Source organism: Vicugna pacos, chromosome 1 (genome assembly GCF_048564905.1).
Source record: "Vicugna pacos chromosome 1, VicPac4, whole genome shotgun sequence".
Taxonomy (NCBI): domain Eukaryota; kingdom Metazoa; phylum Chordata; class Mammalia; order Artiodactyla; family Camelidae; genus Vicugna; species Vicugna pacos.
In genome coordinates, this window is record NC_132987.1 from 39,888,175 (window position 1) to 39,907,288 (window position 19,114).

General features: G+C 39.0%; 1 protein-coding gene across 1 annotated transcript in view; it reads right to left on the reverse strand.

Annotated features, from left to right (window-relative positions):
• Positions 1-19,114, reverse strand: part of WDR49 (WD repeat domain 49) — a 121,185-nt gene that overhangs the window by 23,396 nt on the left and 78,675 nt on the right. The window contains exons 10-15 of the mRNA XM_072970751.1: positions 15,094-15,224; positions 13,056-13,154; positions 11,271-11,435; positions 9,105-9,292; positions 8,163-8,360; positions 4,564-4,742 (exon numbers count right to left, since the gene is read on the reverse strand). Of these exons, the coding sequence (XP_072826852.1) occupies positions 4,564-4,742; positions 8,163-8,360; positions 9,105-9,292; positions 11,271-11,435; positions 13,056-13,154; positions 15,094-15,224 (960 nt within the window). The remainder of the gene's footprint in view (positions 1-4,563; positions 4,743-8,162; positions 8,361-9,104; positions 9,293-11,270; positions 11,436-13,055; positions 13,155-15,093; positions 15,225-19,114) is intronic.

Below are 19,114 nucleotides of genomic sequence, written 5' to 3' on the forward strand. Positions count from 1 at the left end.
GAAATATGGTATCAATAAGCATTGGCTACCATCACTTAAAGTACGAATAATACAATATTTTTCACTCAAAGCAGGGAGTCCCAACATCCCCTTCAACCAGTCCTTATTTTATTTTGTATTTATATTTATAATATTCTTAATTTATTTTCTCACATTAGATCTACTGGCAGAATAATTAGATAATCCACAGCATATAAATAATATTAAATGTCAGTATCCTTCTAACAATAGTATGGAATTTAAAACATCATTATTTCATATGTCTAAGAAACATTAATTTTGAGTGTGCCTTCTGCCTTATGTAAACTTCCTGAGAAATTAATGGAAATTTCTGTTTCATTTCCCATCGAATTCTTTTATTCTGGTTTATAATAATTAATCCCTTCCCCATAAATATTTTCTAATGATAACCAAAAAAAAATGTGTCAGATAATAGAAGATGGAGTAGGCTTGATCTTTGTTGCCCTAGAATAAGAATGAAGATGGATGAGAGAGTGTTCTACAAATGGATAGATCTGACTTACCATTAGAGCCATTCTATTATAAGGAGCAGTTCAGTAACAGAGAAGGCTATCGGCACGATGGTGAGTGCATCTCAAAGGATTTATTCAAGAAGAGGCTGGGATGGGCTTCTCTTAAGAATGCAGTAAGAATTAGTCTAGTAGACATCAGATATCTATTTCAAGTTCATAACTGAATTGCTAAAGATTAATAAACACGTGAAAAGTGTTTACTCTCATAAATAATTAAAAAATCCAACTTAAATCTATGGTGATCTATCAGAGCAACAGTTTTAAGACAATGACGATATTCGGTGATGGCTCAGAGACAGCCATTTCCATATACTGCTGTGGGTGGAGCCATACCTTGTAGGGACAGCAATTTAGCAAGACGCAAAGGCCTTTAAAACTTTGACTCAGCAACTCCCTTTCAAAGAATTCATTCAAGTAAGGAATTCAGTCAGGTACTCTAACACATGTGCATGAAGGTATTCAAAGAAACCTTTTCCCAGTTAAGATTCGTAAACAGTTTAAATATTTGAAAAGTAGGGAATGGCAAAAAAGCTATGTGATAAATTCCTAGGAAGTCATTACGAATGTTGATGTCCATGGGCATTCATTAATTAATAGGGAAATATACTGACTGTATTTTTTAAGTGATAAAACAGGTTATAAACTATGTACACTATGCCCTCACTTTTATAAAATATACACTTGTTTAGGGGGGAGGGTATAGCTCAGTGGTAGAATGCATGGTGAGCATGCACAGGCTCCTGGGTTCAATCCCCAGTACCTTCGTTAAAAAGTAAGTTTAAAAATTTTTTCCAGATTAGAATAATTTCGTTTGAGTCAAGAAACCAAATACTGCCATAACTTAAGAAAAACACATGTCCACTGTGGTTTTCATTCTCTTTTTTCTCTTTTCAGTTATTTCTTCTTTTTTATTTTCTAATGGTAATTCGATTTTCTCAGAACCTATGGAAAGGAAAAACCTATTTCTCTGTGTCAATTTTTAACTTAGCATTAGGGCCTCCTATTTCCTCTGAAATTCTATATTCATCTTCATCTCCCCAGGACCTAAATTGAAGATAATATTTTACCACCTACCTAGTTGTCACACATAATATAATAAAATACCTTGAGCACTATGGAAACCTGGTATTTATGTATAAGCCAAAATGTAATAAATGCCAAAGTTTTTATCCTGGAAAGAGAATCTTAGGAGTTAAGATGAGAACATAGCTTAAAATCATTTAATTTTTTCCTTCATCTTTCTTGCTTCTTCCATTTTCTAATGGCTTTTTCTTTTTGCCTTTCCATCTTTCTTACTGTTTCTCCCCTTCCATCTAAACCTCACCCCATCTGCATACACACACCAAATGTGCTTTTCCTCTTTTAGTCTCTCTAAATTCTTTCACATATTTACTTTTCTTTCATATTTTTGCATATGGACAAGAACTGGCACGATTTTCTCCTTGGATTTACTAATCTGATTAGGACTAAGGAACGCTCTGCACAATAATATTTTCTTAGGGAGAAAATGATCTGTAATCTCTTCAGTATTGGATGGAGGCCACGAAGGATATTTCACATCTGACAACTGCATTGCGTTTATATGTTTTCTGCACAGGGTTCCTGGACATGATCCTGGGAAAAGGGAGGGATGTACCTGCCAAGTCAATTCTGAATATACATTTTTAACCTTTTTCTTTCAATTAGTTCAATAATTCCAAAATGTCATTCTGTACTGTCTCGTTACTGCAAAGTCTTAGAATTATTTCAATCCAGCCATTTGAAGTAGGTAAAGGCAGAAATTTGAAAGATCACAGGTATTTGTTAATACCATCCAGGTATTTTTGGAGGTGTTGTCACTTGAAAAGATGCAGTAACAGAGATAACTTTGCTTTTTATTCCTGGAAGCATCTCCCAAGGTCCACGGAAACGTATAATAAAGGTGAAAAGATCACTCTTCTGTATTCTTATTTAATCTGGCAGAGCACAGAGTGCTAGATTTAAGAGAAATCTGTGAATTTAAGAACCTACATATCAGCACTAATTTTCATAATACAAATGAAGTGTCATGGAACAATAGGAAGTAAAACAAGATGAGACAGAAGTCGGGGAAGAAGTAAACAGCTCAAATTGACAATTTTTAAATCTAAGGAAAGCCTACTTTAAAAAAAAAAAAGATTGTCATAAAGAATGGGAAGTTAGTAACATCGGCTGAAATATTCAAACAGGGATCTGGACACTTGCATTCCCTCTTCCAGGAGTGTGACAGGAAGAGAAATAACGATCAGTCTGTGTTACCCTGGGGTAACTTTACTTCCTGATTGTGAAACTGAGCTGGGTGGCTGGGTGGGGGCATTTGATTGTGCACAGTCTTTCCATTCTCAGCATTCTGTTCTTGTGCAGGATCAGTCATGCTATATTTCTAAATGGAAAGATCCTTCTTCCTGAAAGCAAAATGCCACTTGACATTTCAGCAAGCCATAATTCAAGGAAATGGAAGAACAAATACCAAAGGGTAATTCAGTGTAACAGGATGTTAAAAGGGGATTTTTTTTTCTCCTACCCTCTTTGTCAGCAGAGGTCCAAAACTCTAAAAGTGAAATAATTAGTTAATTAAAGGTAAAAAGTATTCCCACGTTACAAAGTGAAGTTCTTGACAGATTCTTTGTTGCAGGCCCACTTGGTCAAGGAGGTAGCTTCAAACTGATATCTTGTGATGCCCAAGCCAACCATCACACTAGGGTGTAAGCAGACTAAGGACGCAGAAATGCTGAGAGAGAACTGCACTGCAGAGACTTGTAGGTACACATTCAGTCCCACTCCCATGGGAGAGGAGGGAAGCTCTCCCTCCGTTCTAGCTTCTGTTCACATAAACCAGGCAAAGAGCATAACACGTGCCCCCAGGGTAACCATTAGAGGGACACAGTGAACCAGTGACTCACTAATATCTGAAAAAGTCTACAGGCAAACAGCTGTGGCTGAAACTATCCAAGTGAGCAAGAGGAGAATGGTAACTGTGGAGCAATTGATGTAGCAAGGATGCATGGGATTCTTAAGTGGTCAAGCAGAAGGGAACCCAACGGTCGTTGTGGAAGAGGCGAACCTCGCCAGTATGAGGAGACTGGAACTGAAAAATCCCAGCTAGTGGGGCTGAGCCCCAAGAGATTAGCCAGAGAGTGCATTAATTTACAAAGGTGCAACACTCAGGGCTTTGTGTGGGGTCATCAGAGAACCTTCAAACTACCCTCTTAGTGTAAACTATGGACTTCAGTTAATAATAATACCCGTTCATCAATTGTAGCAAATGTACCACACTAATGTGTGACACTATGTGTTTGGGGTGGGGTATGCAGGAACACTACTTCCTGTGCAATTTTTCTGTAGACCTTAGAAAAGGTAAAATGTGCACATGGTAATAGAAATGCCAGTTTTCAAAGAAAATACCATGAATAAAATCATTTTCTCAAAAAACAATGAGAGGTGAAATTATGAGAGTATGAGTTAGCAAGAGTATAGGAAACAAAAGAAGCAATTAAAACTGTCTGGTATTAGAGAGTTAAAGGAATATAAGGGTGGTGTGAAGAGAAGTGGCTGAAAACATGAAGGAAAGACTAGGAGTCTTGAAAGGAGAGTGATGTCTAACATTTAAAGTTAAACTCTCTGAACTTCTGTCATGTACACCTCTGGGTACCTTACCAAAACCAGGAGTAAAATCTGACATACATTCTAAGATAGATAGGTAGATAGCTAGCTAGACACACCCATCCATACACACATATATTGTTTTTGAAGAATCTGGTTAATTTCCAAAATTAGGTTGATGATGGAGCAGACACAGAAGACTAGGAGACACGGAATAGAAAACAAGCATTCAACAAAGGTAAGAAATCAGAATCAGACAGCACTCTGAGAACATAAGTTCTCCCCCGCCACACACACACCTACCAACGACTAAAATGTTAACAAAATCCTGAGATATTCACGGGACATTCCACGGAGCACACAAGGAAGTTTGAGCCAATCTTACCCTTTACAGGTCAGATGTACTTACTTGTATGTTGAATCTTTGTTTTCCTTATCAAGTAGAGAATGTTCTGATGGGTCTAAACATGATTCCTCCTTAGAAAGTAAAGGAATTTCCTCTATGCTTTTCTCTTGAATCTTATTTTCCATTAAATTAGTATCTCTTTTAGGAAGGGAAAAACAGTTCTCAAGTTGCCAATGCTTTGCCTGAAAAACATACATTTTATAAAATGTATTTTCCTTGAACTTTTATATGTGTCTATCATATGCTAGACTATTAATTGAAGTCCTTGGGACACCAAAAAAAAAAAAATAGAACGAATAAGACACATGATTCCTGCCCCCAAAGAGCTTACAGTTTTATAAAGGAGATGAGACATACACGTGTAACTTTAGCAAAGTTAGAAAGAGATATGTCATAAGAAACAAACAGAAATCTTCTGAAGAGATAATAATGAACTACAAAAAAAAAATCAACAGTCCCACTTGAAAATCCTGAATAGCAAGATATGTATTTACTAAAAAGGCAAACAAAACTTTTGCTGAAGGAGTGTTAGAATTTTTCATACAAGTGCATTCTTTGCATCCTCCCTCCTCAAAAAATCTCAAAAGCCAGTCCAGTTATTGAGTACTTTTCCCCAGAAAATATATTATATGATAGCTTTCACAGATCTTGGCTACAATTTTTAATAGGTATCCATCTAGCAAGAGCTCCCCACCGACAATCTGTTTTACGTTTTAAACACAGAAGCGATTTCCTTGTCTTCTATCAGTTCCCACTGCACCCACAGGAAAGCACCAGGAAACACAGCCCCTGTGATGTGAGGGAGTATCAGGAATCCCCAGGTGCCTGACTGGCCTGCAAGCCCACTGACCTTTGTCAGAAGGGTTTGCAAAGTGAAATGCGCCCCAGGGCCAGGAAGATAGTGTCAATGAATGTCAAGTCTCATACAAGATGATCAATAGCAAATGAAAGGCCGCCTCCGTGTTCATAGGCAAAAGGGAAGGAAAGGCAGGACTACGCTGAATTAGAACCGACTTTACTTAAAGGGAGCCATAGCTACTCTCAGGAAATGCCATACGTTCTTTTCTAGGAGAAGCAAGAAATCTGGTCTTACACAAAATCTCTTCATGATTAAACGTGGGCAACTAAATCAAATTTTAAACACTGAGTGAACAGGCTCAGTCAAAGTCACTGGCCATCAAGGCAATCAGCTGAGGAGGGTCCAGTACACAAACTCTGCTGGGACAGCGGTGCTGAGGCTGAGGCCAGCACTGGAGATGAACACGCATCATCTCATTTCTTTTTATACCACAATCATCTGACAGTCTCCTGGGATAAATGTATCTCCACACATAAATCATCCCCACTCCTGTGTCTCCAACTCCAGAAATAGACATACCACACCATGTACTCTTTAAAAATCTAACTTGAAAACCAACCTCAGATCAATAGCTGTGTTATAAAGTGATTTCATTATTTTAAAAAATTCTTTCATGAAATAAATATTGAATCACAATGCACTGAATTTTGAATACTTTAATCAGACTCAATACGATAGGAAAATGAAGGCTTAATGTAGAAAACTAAAATACATTATTGCTTTTCCTTCTGTTTTTATACCTGCTAGACCAGAATTAATTCAACTAAAAGACAAATGCAACGTTCAAAGGGAGGTCAAAAGTCTCCACATTGTACACATCACCTTGCTTCAGGAAAAATTGTTCTGATCCCAGTCATATTTACTAACTCAGTCTCTTCTCTTCTTATCTCTGTATTTCCATCTGCCTCCCATATCTTTCTGCTCTTTCTGAAAGGGTATCCCTTTTCACACTGAGAAAGACATTCACTGTTGCTATTTTCTAATACCTGCTAATTTTCTTTCTTTCCACCTCCCCTCTCTTCCACTCACCTCCCCTCCCCTTGCCTCCTGTGCCCCTGGGGACCAGCAGCAACCATATCCAAGACAGCTTGATAAAAGTGAGTTCTTAAAAAAAAAATCAAAGCGCAAGCAGAAGGAACTAGAAAACCCAGCTGTCCCCTGCTTTGCCAGCCTTTACTTTCTATAACTATCCAGCCCTGGTAGCTCTTTTCCTGTCTTGAGCAGAAGGGAAAAAAAAAAATTATTTTCACGCAGGCTTTTGAGGCTGAAGTCCCGCAAAATACAAAAGACTTTACAAAACAACTAAGGAAAAAAGGGATAAAAATGAACACTTCTGCTAGCACATATTTCTTAACTAAAATCAAATTTAGGTGAAGATTGTGTTTGGTGGACATGGTTTATGTGGCACCCACACCTAGAACAGCCCTACTTCTTGCGTCAGCACCCTGTAAGGGACTCACACCCCAGACATCACCCACTGGATGACACTTTGCTTCTCTGCCTGCTCTAACTCGCACCTTATCTCACCGGAGCGCATGTGGCATGGCCATCTAGCTCTGTCGGCACTGTCTGAACTCTCCAACTGCCAGAAGCAGCTTTCCGACTCCTTGCATGTTCAGAACGCAGCGTGCCCCACGCTGTCTCTCTCCCCACGCCTCCCCACACACCCATCCGAGTTCTCACTCAGACACTCTTTTTCCGGACTGAGAAAAGCCTAACACCTGCCTTACTGACAGGGCAGAAGAGACCATAAAGCTGTCAAGTGTCACCCTGAGACGCTCACAGTACCTGGCCGAACCAGCCTTATCATCACCCTCCAGAAGAGTATTGTTTGAAACAGATCAAACTGGTATTTTGTCCCCCAAAGCACAAAGGTTCAGGAGCTGAGTTCCCATGAAAACAAATGGAAAAAAGAAAAAAGAGAGAGAGAGAGAGATAGTGGATATTTTCTTTCTCCCATGCCCCTCGCTTCCATTTTTTTCATAAGCAGGTATAAACCAGAGCTTAGTTTCACGGGAGGAAGAGGTTAAAAGCATGAGTTCTGAAATGAGCCAGCTTGAGTTAAAAGACAAACTCTACTACTTATTAGGTTCTGTGAGCTCAGGCAATTCACTCAAACTCTCTGTGCCTCTGTTTCTTCATGTGTAAGATGGGAATCATGAGCCTTCTTCCCTCATGGAATAGACAACTGATCAGATGACATGAAATGATTGACGCAGAGACCTTAGAACAGGGCTGCAGGCATGCAGGTTCTAGGTATTACAAACAAGTATTAGTGATGGTTATTTTAGCAGAAGTAAACCAGACAATGAATAGAAAGGTTTTTTTTTTCCCCTAAAATTTTCTATATTTGATTGTTACCTTGGTTATTACTTGGCTGTCATTGTCATCTATTTGTTTAGGAATAATATGGTAATTTTATCCATATTGTATTTCTACTAAATTTGGAAACTGAAGGGGCTCGCTTATTCTGGGGGAGAAACTTTTCTCCAGAAATCCTGGTACCTTTTGAGCTGCACAGAGCCCCCATCTTCTCATGTCTCCAGTGTCCTCCACTTGATGGAACTGCCATGGTGAATGGCAAACAGGACATCGGAAGCTTGGAGCTACAGTTCCAGAAATGGAAGTCAGTTCTTTCATGACTAATGACCTTTAACAGCTGATGAGATTCAAATGGAAATCAGGCCAAGTTCATAGTAAATGTCAAGTAAATATTAGAATAATAAAGAAGCAATATTTCTACCTGACCAAAGACCCCGACGGGAGCACCGCAGACATCAGTCACACAAATGCTACAGTCAGCAGAGGCGGAGAGAACCAGCCAGCGGCCACCCAGCTCACACATCTCTAAGGAGCTTATCCAGTCTTCATGGGGTCGGAAGGATCTTATCAGAGCTGGGGCCCGTGTGAGTTTGCTTTTACTGGAATTAAGACAGTACTCCTGCATAAAAAGAAATGCCAGAATTCTGAAACATCCAAATAGTAAATATTACAGTGACATAACATTTTTTTGAAAACTCCGATACGAAAATGAAAAAAGGTACATTTGGGAAAAGCAATCGGTGACACAAATGCAAACAAATAGTTTGTGATAACAGAGGTTAGAAAAAAGGTATTAACATTCAAAAAAAAGTTTTTAACTGATTTGACTAACTTGAGGAGTGGAAGGATGGAAAGAAAAAAATGGATGGTAAAGTCAGTTATTTGATAAAATCGATTAGTTTTATCATGTAGACATAGTCACATATTATACAATTTCACAACATTATTAGAAAATTGAGCAGGTAATCACTGACACAAAAAATCCCAAACTAACTCCGGATGGCAAGACTGTTATATGAAAGGTCAGGACTCCATTTAAATTATGTTTACTGTCTCATTTCAAATAAGGCACATACTAATTATTTATTCTCAAATGATGCTGCAGTACCTTCCTGACAATACTGCATTCTTACTTTGGGTGACTGACTTGACAATATATTAACAGAAGAGTTTCAATATTGAAAAAAATCTGGTTTTCCCCATGAATTGTTTAAGAGTCTCTGATCAATACATGTAAATGTTTTCTTTAAAATACTGACTGTTCTTCATTTATCTAGGAAACCGTCAAGACCGGATTCATAGTTATCTGCAACAAAAGGCAATCAAAAATAATAAAGATAATGTGAGAATTTTTTCAACATACCTCTATATTCCAGATTTTCAACCAGCCGTCAAGATCTCCTGTAGCAAGGTATCGATTTGTTTTATCAGTAGACATAATAATGGAACCAACTCCACTATGAGCCAAAAATTCAGCCAGAAGTTGCTTCTTGACTGTATCCCAGAATCTGACATACCCAGATCCTCCACATGACACCAGGTTGGCTCCCCCTAATACGTAAGAAAACACCCAATTAGGAAACTACAAACACAAGAAAAAACTTCCACGTTGCTTTGCCCTGTGGAAAGCATGTGGACGCTGGAGAGTTGTGTAGCCCTGAGATCAATTTCCAGCACTTCGACTCTCTCAAATACAAAATGGAGATAACCCTAGGATACCTTCACTGGTTTGTGTTGAGGATTAAATGAGACAGGATGTATAAGATGTTCCATAAAATTTAGTTTCCTCTCCTTCATTCATCATTGTGATAGTATTTGGTTTGGTAAATTTCAATAGAATTAATTTGTTACTCCAAATAAACTTATAAAATACTAATTTCAACATTATGCTGATTTTTCAATTACATAAAACCCATCTTTCTTAATAACCCACTGGACACACATACCAAAGAGGTAAAATTCTTCATGCCTAGAGCTGGACACATACACGTAGTTATGGCAGCATAGCTATGGATTTCTCTTCATAGCTGCATGCTTAGAATTCTCTTTCTGAGCTTGTTTTTTCATCTTTCATCAAGAGTTCATTGTAAGTCCTTATGGAGCACTTTTTTGGTTCAGAGGCCTAGAACTAACCTTTTCATTTTCCATTTTTATACACTTTGTAGAAGCACTTTGCTTAAATTATTCTTCTGTGGCGAAGTTCCTATTATTATTAGATAAATCTGTAGATGACTTCCAATTTGCTTCACAAATGTGCTGCCTATTAACAATCGTATCTGTTTAAGGTAGAAATGATGGTATGTAGCCGCTTCAGTGGAAACAATTTGGGAATACTGATAACATTAAGAAGAATTAGTGTTGAGGAAATGAGAGCAATTTCAGGATAATGGTTCATTTTGTGAATATAAGTGAGTTCCAGAAAATAGAAAGTTTTAGAATCTAATCGTTTCAAGGTCTATTTTAAATGTTCCACAGTGATCCTCAAACTCTATGAGGGCATACCTTTAGTGATTTTTAATGCTGAAAATTTTTATATGAAATTCTTGCAGATTTTCCATCTGCAAATTGAATATGAGAAACTGAATATGGAAAAAAATGGTTCAGATATGTTTATTTCTCATTTCGATCATAGAACATACATAGGTCTAGATTCCCAATGTTAAAAAAAAGTCTAAAATAAAAAAACTCTCTTTTTTAGATGAAAGGTCAAAATATAATGCATTATTCTCAGAAGCAGATTTTTATAATATGGGAAGACACAGGCTGCATCAACACCATGCTGACATAGCCAATGAAAACAAAGGGGAAATGAAGCAAATAGTTACTTCATCTATTCTAATATCAAATACCAATGGTATATTGTATTGTAGCACCAGGGTTAGCATATATCTTAGCAGAAGCTCTAGCCAGAACTCTGACCTATTCTGGACGGGATGGACAGCTGGTAAAGGCACCAAAGCATTACTCACAGCTCCCCTCACTTCAAAAAAATTAAGACAAAGAGCCAGTAGCTCTCTTGACCTGGGATCAACAGTTATTTCAAATTTCACAACGGCCCCTAATCTCCAAGTTTCTCACTATTTTTTCCTAGCCCATTCTGATAACAGGTGCCAGCGTGATCATTTTCGACTCAATCCTTCTGCCCCATGTAGACCTAAGCTTTGGCTCATATGTTTGGAGCATAATTTTTGTGTGTCCTCTACCCTCCCAAACCTCTTTATGCCCTGGCTAGAACACCAACTCTGATTGTTGTTGAGTTTTTCTCATTCTGATCCTGACAGACGCAGCACTATATAAACTGCTGGTGGGTCTGGTCTGGCTCCTGCTCCTTGGCCAGCCTCCTAAACCCTAACCTCACGCGCCTTGGTCTGCGGCCTCCCGTGACCTAGTACTGACTGTTCGCTAGACGCAGTCAAACTCTACGAGACCTCGATAAGATTAGACTGAACTTTCTTTATTGTTCCCTGTTCCAACATTTTATAGTATATCAAAGCAGTCTACAGTCAGAATATAAATATATGTATTTTACCTGTCGCTGCGATGTTTTTTCTTGCTTCAAGGAAGCAAAGCGTCATAACAGCATGATTGCACTCAGCATCCCTCTCTGAGGAGCAGGCTCCCAGGGTGGCTTGGTCTGCCGTGGGGTGGGTGGAGTGGCTCCTCCCAGCACCAAGAAGCTGCTGTGGCTCTGTATCTGAGATGGAGAGAAAGCCGGGTATCTTAATGAACAGAAGCATCTGCCTTTCAAACAAACACTTGTGGAAAACAACAGGCCCGCCTCCATCACGGCCTCCAGTGACTCCAGCAAGTCTCACAGTAGGTTTCCAGTCAACATCCACGGAGCCTTCTGCTGTTCACTCCGCCAACCACAACTTGAAGGATTGTTTGGTTCCATTTTTGTTCCTCATATTCCAAACACGCTTACTGTGTTTTCCCTTGATCTGAATTAATAGGGACTTCATTTTGGAGTCACTGCTAACATCTGAGAGATTCTGACATGTTCAAGACAAATGTGAGTCTAGTGTCATGGCACTTTCAACTTATTAATCATTAAAATTAAGCTTGCAAGTAACTTAATGAATATGAGATATAATGACTATTTAACATATGTGAGTGATCGTTTTAAAGCAATATTATTTGCTAGTGAGTTACCCTAGAAATGATATTCCTAACTGTACAAATCTAATGATGTCATCTCCAGGTCACACTAATAAAAACGGGATATTCATCTCAGAATCCGTAAGTAGTCTGCACATAGTTATGAAAAATCTATACAGAGGAATCTTCAAAATTTCAGAGCAATGCCTCTTGTGTCTCTTCTAAATTTGACATTATCTGCTTTTCTTTCCTATCTATCTCTCTGCGGTTTTAATCATACCCACAATTAGGTTTGCTCTAAGAGCAGCATAGTGCTTTCTAGAGGGCCAACGCAGAGAAAGAGGCAGAATTCCACTCTCTCCGTGGAGGGTTCAGATGAACCCTGATGATTACCTCTTTGTATATAAAGCTGGTCAGTTTTGTGCCTGCAGCCAAGTAAACTCTAAATCTCTTAAGTGAGTTTTCTTTCTCCTAACAAATCACTCACACACACAAAAGCTGTCTCTGATGACCAGTCCTTTCCTAATGTCTAATTCAGCCCCTGTGAGTTCATCCAATTGAGACAACAGAACCTCACCGGGCCATGAGGAGTGACATATTCATTACCCCAAATAAATTAGTCTAAGGAAAAGCCTGTAGTATCTAAGGAAGCTAAAATAAAATGTGAAAGGCAATTGTCAAGACATTGTGCTTAAGTATAAAATATTCATCTGTTCTGCTAAACTCCCATAAAATACAATATACCCCCATCTAATGTTCCTCACAGGCTTCTAAAGCAAGAAATAATTTAAAATTTCCAGGCAGCATGATATTTAATACAAGTTTAGATGGAGTCTGAGCAGCCTATCAAGTGAACACGAGCTCCTATTTTCGTACCAAGGAGTACCCAAGGTTCACTCAAAGGCAATTTGACGAGGTTTATTGGCAAAAAAATGAACTAGATAAAAATCAGAGGCCTGCTCCCTGCCGTCAGTAATTCAGAAACGCTGATGTTGCGTAAAAAGAAGGAACAGCAAGCCGTGGAGAATTTGCTAAGCCAAGTAAATCTCAAGGTTCCCTTTAGTCACTTTGACAAGACAGCGGTATCACTGCCCCCGTGTGCTCGCAGCCGATCACCCATAATTTGGGAGCAAGTTGCACCAGGCGCGAGCACCAACAGCCTGGCCTGTTGTGGCTGGACTCGGCCACGTTATTCTAGTTTCAAACTTGCACTCACCCGATTTTGATTTTAGCAGCCACTGGTAATCAGGGTGAAGGACATAGTGAGCATTTTCTGTTCTACTGTTCCACAGAACAATTTCTCCATCATAGCTCCCTATATGAGCCGGGACAGAGAACATAAATTGCCAGAAAGTTAGACAGACAATACGAGCAACAGCAAGTAGAAGAAGTTACTAACCTAATACTTTACACGGAATCTGACACTTCGTAAGTCGTCTCCATATTTTGGGGGACATGAATGGATAATAATTACTAGGTTTTTATTCAACTTTAGAATTTAGAATCTTCACTGAATACCCATTCAGTAAGTGTGATAGAACTCATTATTATATCTTTTTTTAATTTTATAATAATAAAGCATTCAGAATAAAGGTTTTGTAATTAAATAGCTAGAGTTTGAGTCCTGGCGCTATCGCCTACTGGCTGTGTAACCTGGAGCAAGTTACCTAACTGCACTTGATGCCACAAGTTCCTCACCTATAAAACCAGGTTAATAACTTTTATATGTCATAGGGTTGTTGTGTAGAATGAAAAGCACTTAGAATAGTGCCTAGCATATTACAAATACTGAAAAACCATTCATCATTCTTAACGTACTTACATATTAGTGAGCATGTTGATGCTCAAGTAAATCAAGTCCTTCTAGGTTTCTATTTCCCACATCTCTTCTCCTGTGTGTGTGTTCTTTTTATTCCTTGAATGTTTCTTTCTCCAATCCTAAATCTTTCCCTACACAAAGTCCTTTCCTACTGCTCATCCCAGAGAACGTAGAAAGCCCAAATAGTGGGACTAAGTCTGGCCATGCCTGTCTTGGGAGGAGGAACGCATGCCCAGACTGCTGCTCTTGGCAGCCTGGTGAGAACAACTCCCTACTAAGCAGGATGTCAGCGTCCAGGGGAGAGCAGAAGATAAAAGCTGAGTGGGAGGTACTGATGGTGTCTTTCCTGGGACTTGGAGAGAGAAGAGAGTAAAACATACTGAACTCTGTTTTGTCCTAGAGAGAGCAACCTGTGTAACTTACAAACTGGCCAAGGATGAGGAATGTCCATGCACTGGCTGTCCACAGGAGTATCCACCTTCTCCTACTATTTTGAAATGCTTCACTTACAAAGTGATTGACCAAACATTTTCACATAGGACTGATGGGATGAGAATGAATAAAGAGATTATTCATTCCCCAATTACAGTGGTATTTTATGACACTTTTACAGTAAGAACTACACAGCCTTACTTGTCTTCATCACATTTCAGGACATGATACTTGCTACAAGGGTAGACTTCCAGTAGCTATAAAGAAAAGTCAACTGCAGAGTTGGCCCTACTGGAAACTCATCAAGGAAGTTCTGGAAACAATGAAACTTTAAGCATAGACAGAGCAGTAAACCTCGTATTACAACCCTTTATAGATATCTTAGCTCTTCTCCTGTAATTCTTCATCCCTCTTAATTAATGCCATATTTGGGTCTATAAAAAATTGGGGCTGTCAAAATATGGACCTGATAATTTCATGTTGCAATCTGTCTTTATAAATTGTTTTCTATGGCTAGAAATGATACAACAATTTTTGATCCTCTTTAATAAGTCACATCAAAGTCTGCCTGTGGATCCTTTCAAGAGCTTGGATTTATAGACATTTGGTGAGACCAGTCTTTAATCAACATTACTTAGACTAAATGGTGCCAAAGCGTTAACGTGTTCCCATTTTGAAACATCTGAGTTTGTAGCAATCTTTGCTACAAACCAAGATATCAATATATTATTATTAGCCAGAGAAAATTATAATTTAGAGTCAAAATAACATGCTCAGTATGATGTAGTGGCAAATGGTGGAATCAGGACCTGAAGCCAGGGAGCCAGGCTCAGGAGCTGATGGACATAACCACTATCAGAAATAAGGACCAAGAGTTGTTTTAAGGGCAAGGACTGCTTCTTCAAGGAATCTATTCATTTGGCAGTGGAGAAAAGACTTTTTCTAAGTGAGTGAGGAAAAAAAAACTTTCTCCATTGATCATCAAATGGAAGGTTCAAGTAACCTGTAACAAGTGTTTGTGGAGGTAAAAATGCAGCACATAAGATGTCATCGCGGTGCTGTATTCCTCCCTTCCATTCTTCAGGCTGGACGAAAAATTGATTGAAGTTCTGAGGTCGAAACACAGTAACTGCCCTAGTGAAAAAGGATACAGCATTTAGCTGTGGGTCTAAAAGTGGTATCAAGATTGAGTAGCCATCATGCACTTGGATGGTGTGATTTGAGAGGTCTAAACGACAATGCTATCCAAAATTTTATTCCCGCTTCTCATTCACAAGATTGAATTCCCACTGAGGTTCCATGTGGATTCTCTCTTGAACTCCTGAGTAAATTACAAATATTTAATATCAGAAGGTTAATCATCCTTTCACAATCATTAACACCAAACATGCATGCATTTACCAGATTAATCATCCATCACCAAGACCCTAAAGCAAAATTTCTCCATACGGGTGACATGGAACCACAGAGAGTTCTGTGACAGTAACAATAAAAAAGAGCAGTATGTGAACAAATAATATTTGGTAGCTTAGAGCCACTATGCTGTACACTAGAAACCGACACAACATTGTAAATCAACCATACTTCAATTAAACAAACAGACAAACTTTTGAGGAACTGCCAAAAATTTTTTGATAGTTTAAACAGAATTATTAAGGTTTCTTTTCATCAGAGCTTCCAGGACATCTGACATGTTAACATTCCCTGTGGCATTTTCCAGACTGATTTGACCATGGAGTCCTTCCTCACACAGCATCTTGAAGAATGACTATTCGTGAAACACACCTGGAAAATGCCACTTCAAAGGAACGGGACATAGGACAGATACATTTTGAACAGAAATAAGAGTTTTTAAAAGGTCAGTCTCCTGGACAGGGATTGAAATGCCTGATGCCTGGTGGGGAAGGGAGGAGCCTAAAGATTAAATTACGGGGCATCAACACCATCTTGTTTCTACTTGATTTCAAATCCGGCCACCAGCCTCTGGGAAGCCTCTCCCTCCTTTTACAGCCACACACATTTTAAATGAGCATTTGTAACCATAGGCGTGGTGTCTTCACCTGTATCCTCTGTTCACCTTTCTGAAATCCTTCTTCTATTCCGCCCAGGCTAAAGGTCTCCCAATCACGCTGTCAGTGTAACTCCTCACCCTTTGATGCATGTAAGTTTCTCCTCCTCCTGGAAACTCTTCTGCTTTTCTTCCAGCCTCCCTGACCTTTCATTCCTGGTAACTCTATCTCCCCTCCCTTTTTCCTCTTTCTCCTTTTACTATGGACATGACTCACTGTCACTCCACTCCCCTCTCTCTGCTCAAGAGGGCTTGTTCAGGGATTTTGTATACCACCGTAATTTCCAATCTCACTTCTATACAGATGGCTCTTAAATTTATCTTCATTTGTAACTTTTTCCAGTGTTGAGTAATTCCCACTCCACAACTGATAGTTCCATTATAGTTCCCATCAGCAGCATATCAAAAATCCAAATTTTCCAGCTTCCCTCCACAGCAGAACTCCCTAAATCCTCAAATTTGGTTAACAGACCAGAAGTCTAGCTTTCTGCATGTCTTTTTCTTCCCCAGTAAAATAAAATACTCAGATTCTACCTCTGCGATTATATATTCATTACATATTCATTCCTTCCTTTGTATTTTAAATAACCAATGACAGCTTCCTAGTTCAGCACTCCCTACCTCATGGTTGGACAACTATAATAGCCTCTTAAACGATTTCACTGTCTCTAGGCTACCCACCTCCAGTGCGTTCTTCACTCTGCTACTAGATCAATCATTCCATTCAGGGGCTCTTAATATGCATTCATTCTACAAGCATTTCTTCTTCCACTTTCCGTGGAAGTCCTTGTTCACGGTGCTGCAGGGTACAGAGCCACAGCATAAAACGACTAAAATGCGAAGTGAAAAGTGGGAAGCGCTGAGGAAGTACTGACCAACTGCCATGGAAGTCCAGTTGCAAAAATCACAGAAGGCTGACTTGAGGGGTCAGGTTTGAGCTGGACCGTGATAGAGGGGTAAGATTCGGAAGAGGAAGTCACTCCAGGCAGAGCAGGGAAACAGCGTGATCCAAGATGAGGCTAACATCCTATTACAAAACATTTCTTAGTTTTTCCATTTCCTACAGGACAAAGTTCAAATGTGGGGGCCTGTTATTAAAGACCCTATAATATCTGGGTCCAATCAGCTTTTTAAGAAAATTTCCCTTTGTTCTTCTATCCTTGCTTTTCAAAGGAAAATGTGAATGTCCAACTAAACATTCGGCAGGGCTGCTGGAAGCCACAGGGTTAACTGGCGCACTTTCCCAAGTGTTAATTTTACTCAAAGGGTTGCAGGGAAACTATTTTTGTATTAAAATGAGGATAGATGGATAATAGAACACAAAATTCACCTAGACTTTAGAGCTAGAATGCAAGGTTTCAAATAACTTTCTTGCTTGAGGGAGCTATTTTGAACTGTTCTGGATTTTCAGAGACTGTTTCTGAAGCCCGCCTCCACGTTCAAGCCCAGCAGTGCTCACTGCTCTCTAAGCAGCCCTCACATTTCCAGCTGCTTTGCTTTCATTCTCAGTGTGCTTTTTCACCCCGCTGCGGAGTTCCGTTCACCCTCAGACCCACGTCTACCTGTCCACACACCCATTCTCTAAGGCCCTTTTGTTCTCTAGGCTTCCTTAATAACTAGAGTTGTAAGAAATATTTCCCTCTTCTGACCTCTTACATCATTTACATTTTACCTACAATATTTAATTAATATTGTAAGTCTCCACTCCTCTGCTGGATTGTAAGCTCTCAGAAACCAGGGATCGTGTCTCATTCCACAACCCTACAGCAGCAAGCGTAGTGACCCACCCATACTGAGTATTGAATCAGTATTTGTCAAATGAATGTATGAAAAATTCTCTGGGGAAATATTACCTCTCTGAATAAACCTTCCCTGACCATCCTAGCTAAAGACTTTTCCTTGAGTCTCTCATCCCTCACCTACACACTTTTTCTTTATTACATTATCATTATGTGATATTGTGGTCTATTATTTGTCTTTTTTTTTCTGTCTCTCCTACCATAAATAAGCTCTAGGAGAGCAAAGACTTTTTCCCCTCGGCATCAGTAGTGCCTAGAATAGTACCTAGAACATAATAGGCACTTCATAAATATTTGCTGAGTCAATGAAGGAATTATTCTATTTTTTAAAGCAATAATTTAACATTATAATTTTAATAACATTAATATAAGGCTTAGCGAGATAAGATAATATAAATAAGATGATTGGCAATTTTGAAATTGTAGTTAATCTCATAATAGCTTTATATGCATATATTTTTAATTTCTCTTTATTTATTGGTCAGTTTGGTTGGAGAGATGAACTTTTGGGGATGGACAGTGTTGAGGGTGAGAGTGACAGAGAAGGTCAACCCATGGCACTTCTATTACCTCTGGGTCAAAATTCAACGTTGGATGTCTCTTTTGCCAAGATACCCATATTAACTAGGTATATTTAGGAACTACCATCCAAATGCACAAAATGCTTTTCCTAAGATGGTGTAAAAAGTAGCCCTTCTGATATTTGACCTTGTGTGTCAAAATGGTGAGAAACTGATTAGCTGCCACCTTCCCTTGAAAACCTAATCTGAAGCTTGCATTTGAAATGACAGTTATCCTTAAAATGCCTTCCGGATCCACACTGTGTTTCTTACTTTGTACATTTCAAAGATAACCTTTTTTAAGTTTGTTCTTTTGCCAAGAGTAAACCTGAAGTGCAGAATGAGCCAATTTTAAGGCCGTGTTAGGAGTCTGAGAGATTTGTTCTCCCTGGCATTGAAGGAGTTTACTAGTTCCGTTCCACACCTCACATTCGAAATCCGGAGAGTACGGCTGCTGAGTCATTGTATCATCCTGTGAAGATATCTCTATTTCAAAACTTAGACATGGCGACCAATTCTGTGAGAACAAAATTAGTTTACCTGTCAAGTGCAAATAAATAAGTAAATGAATGTGTAAAAAAATAACCTCTTTGGGGT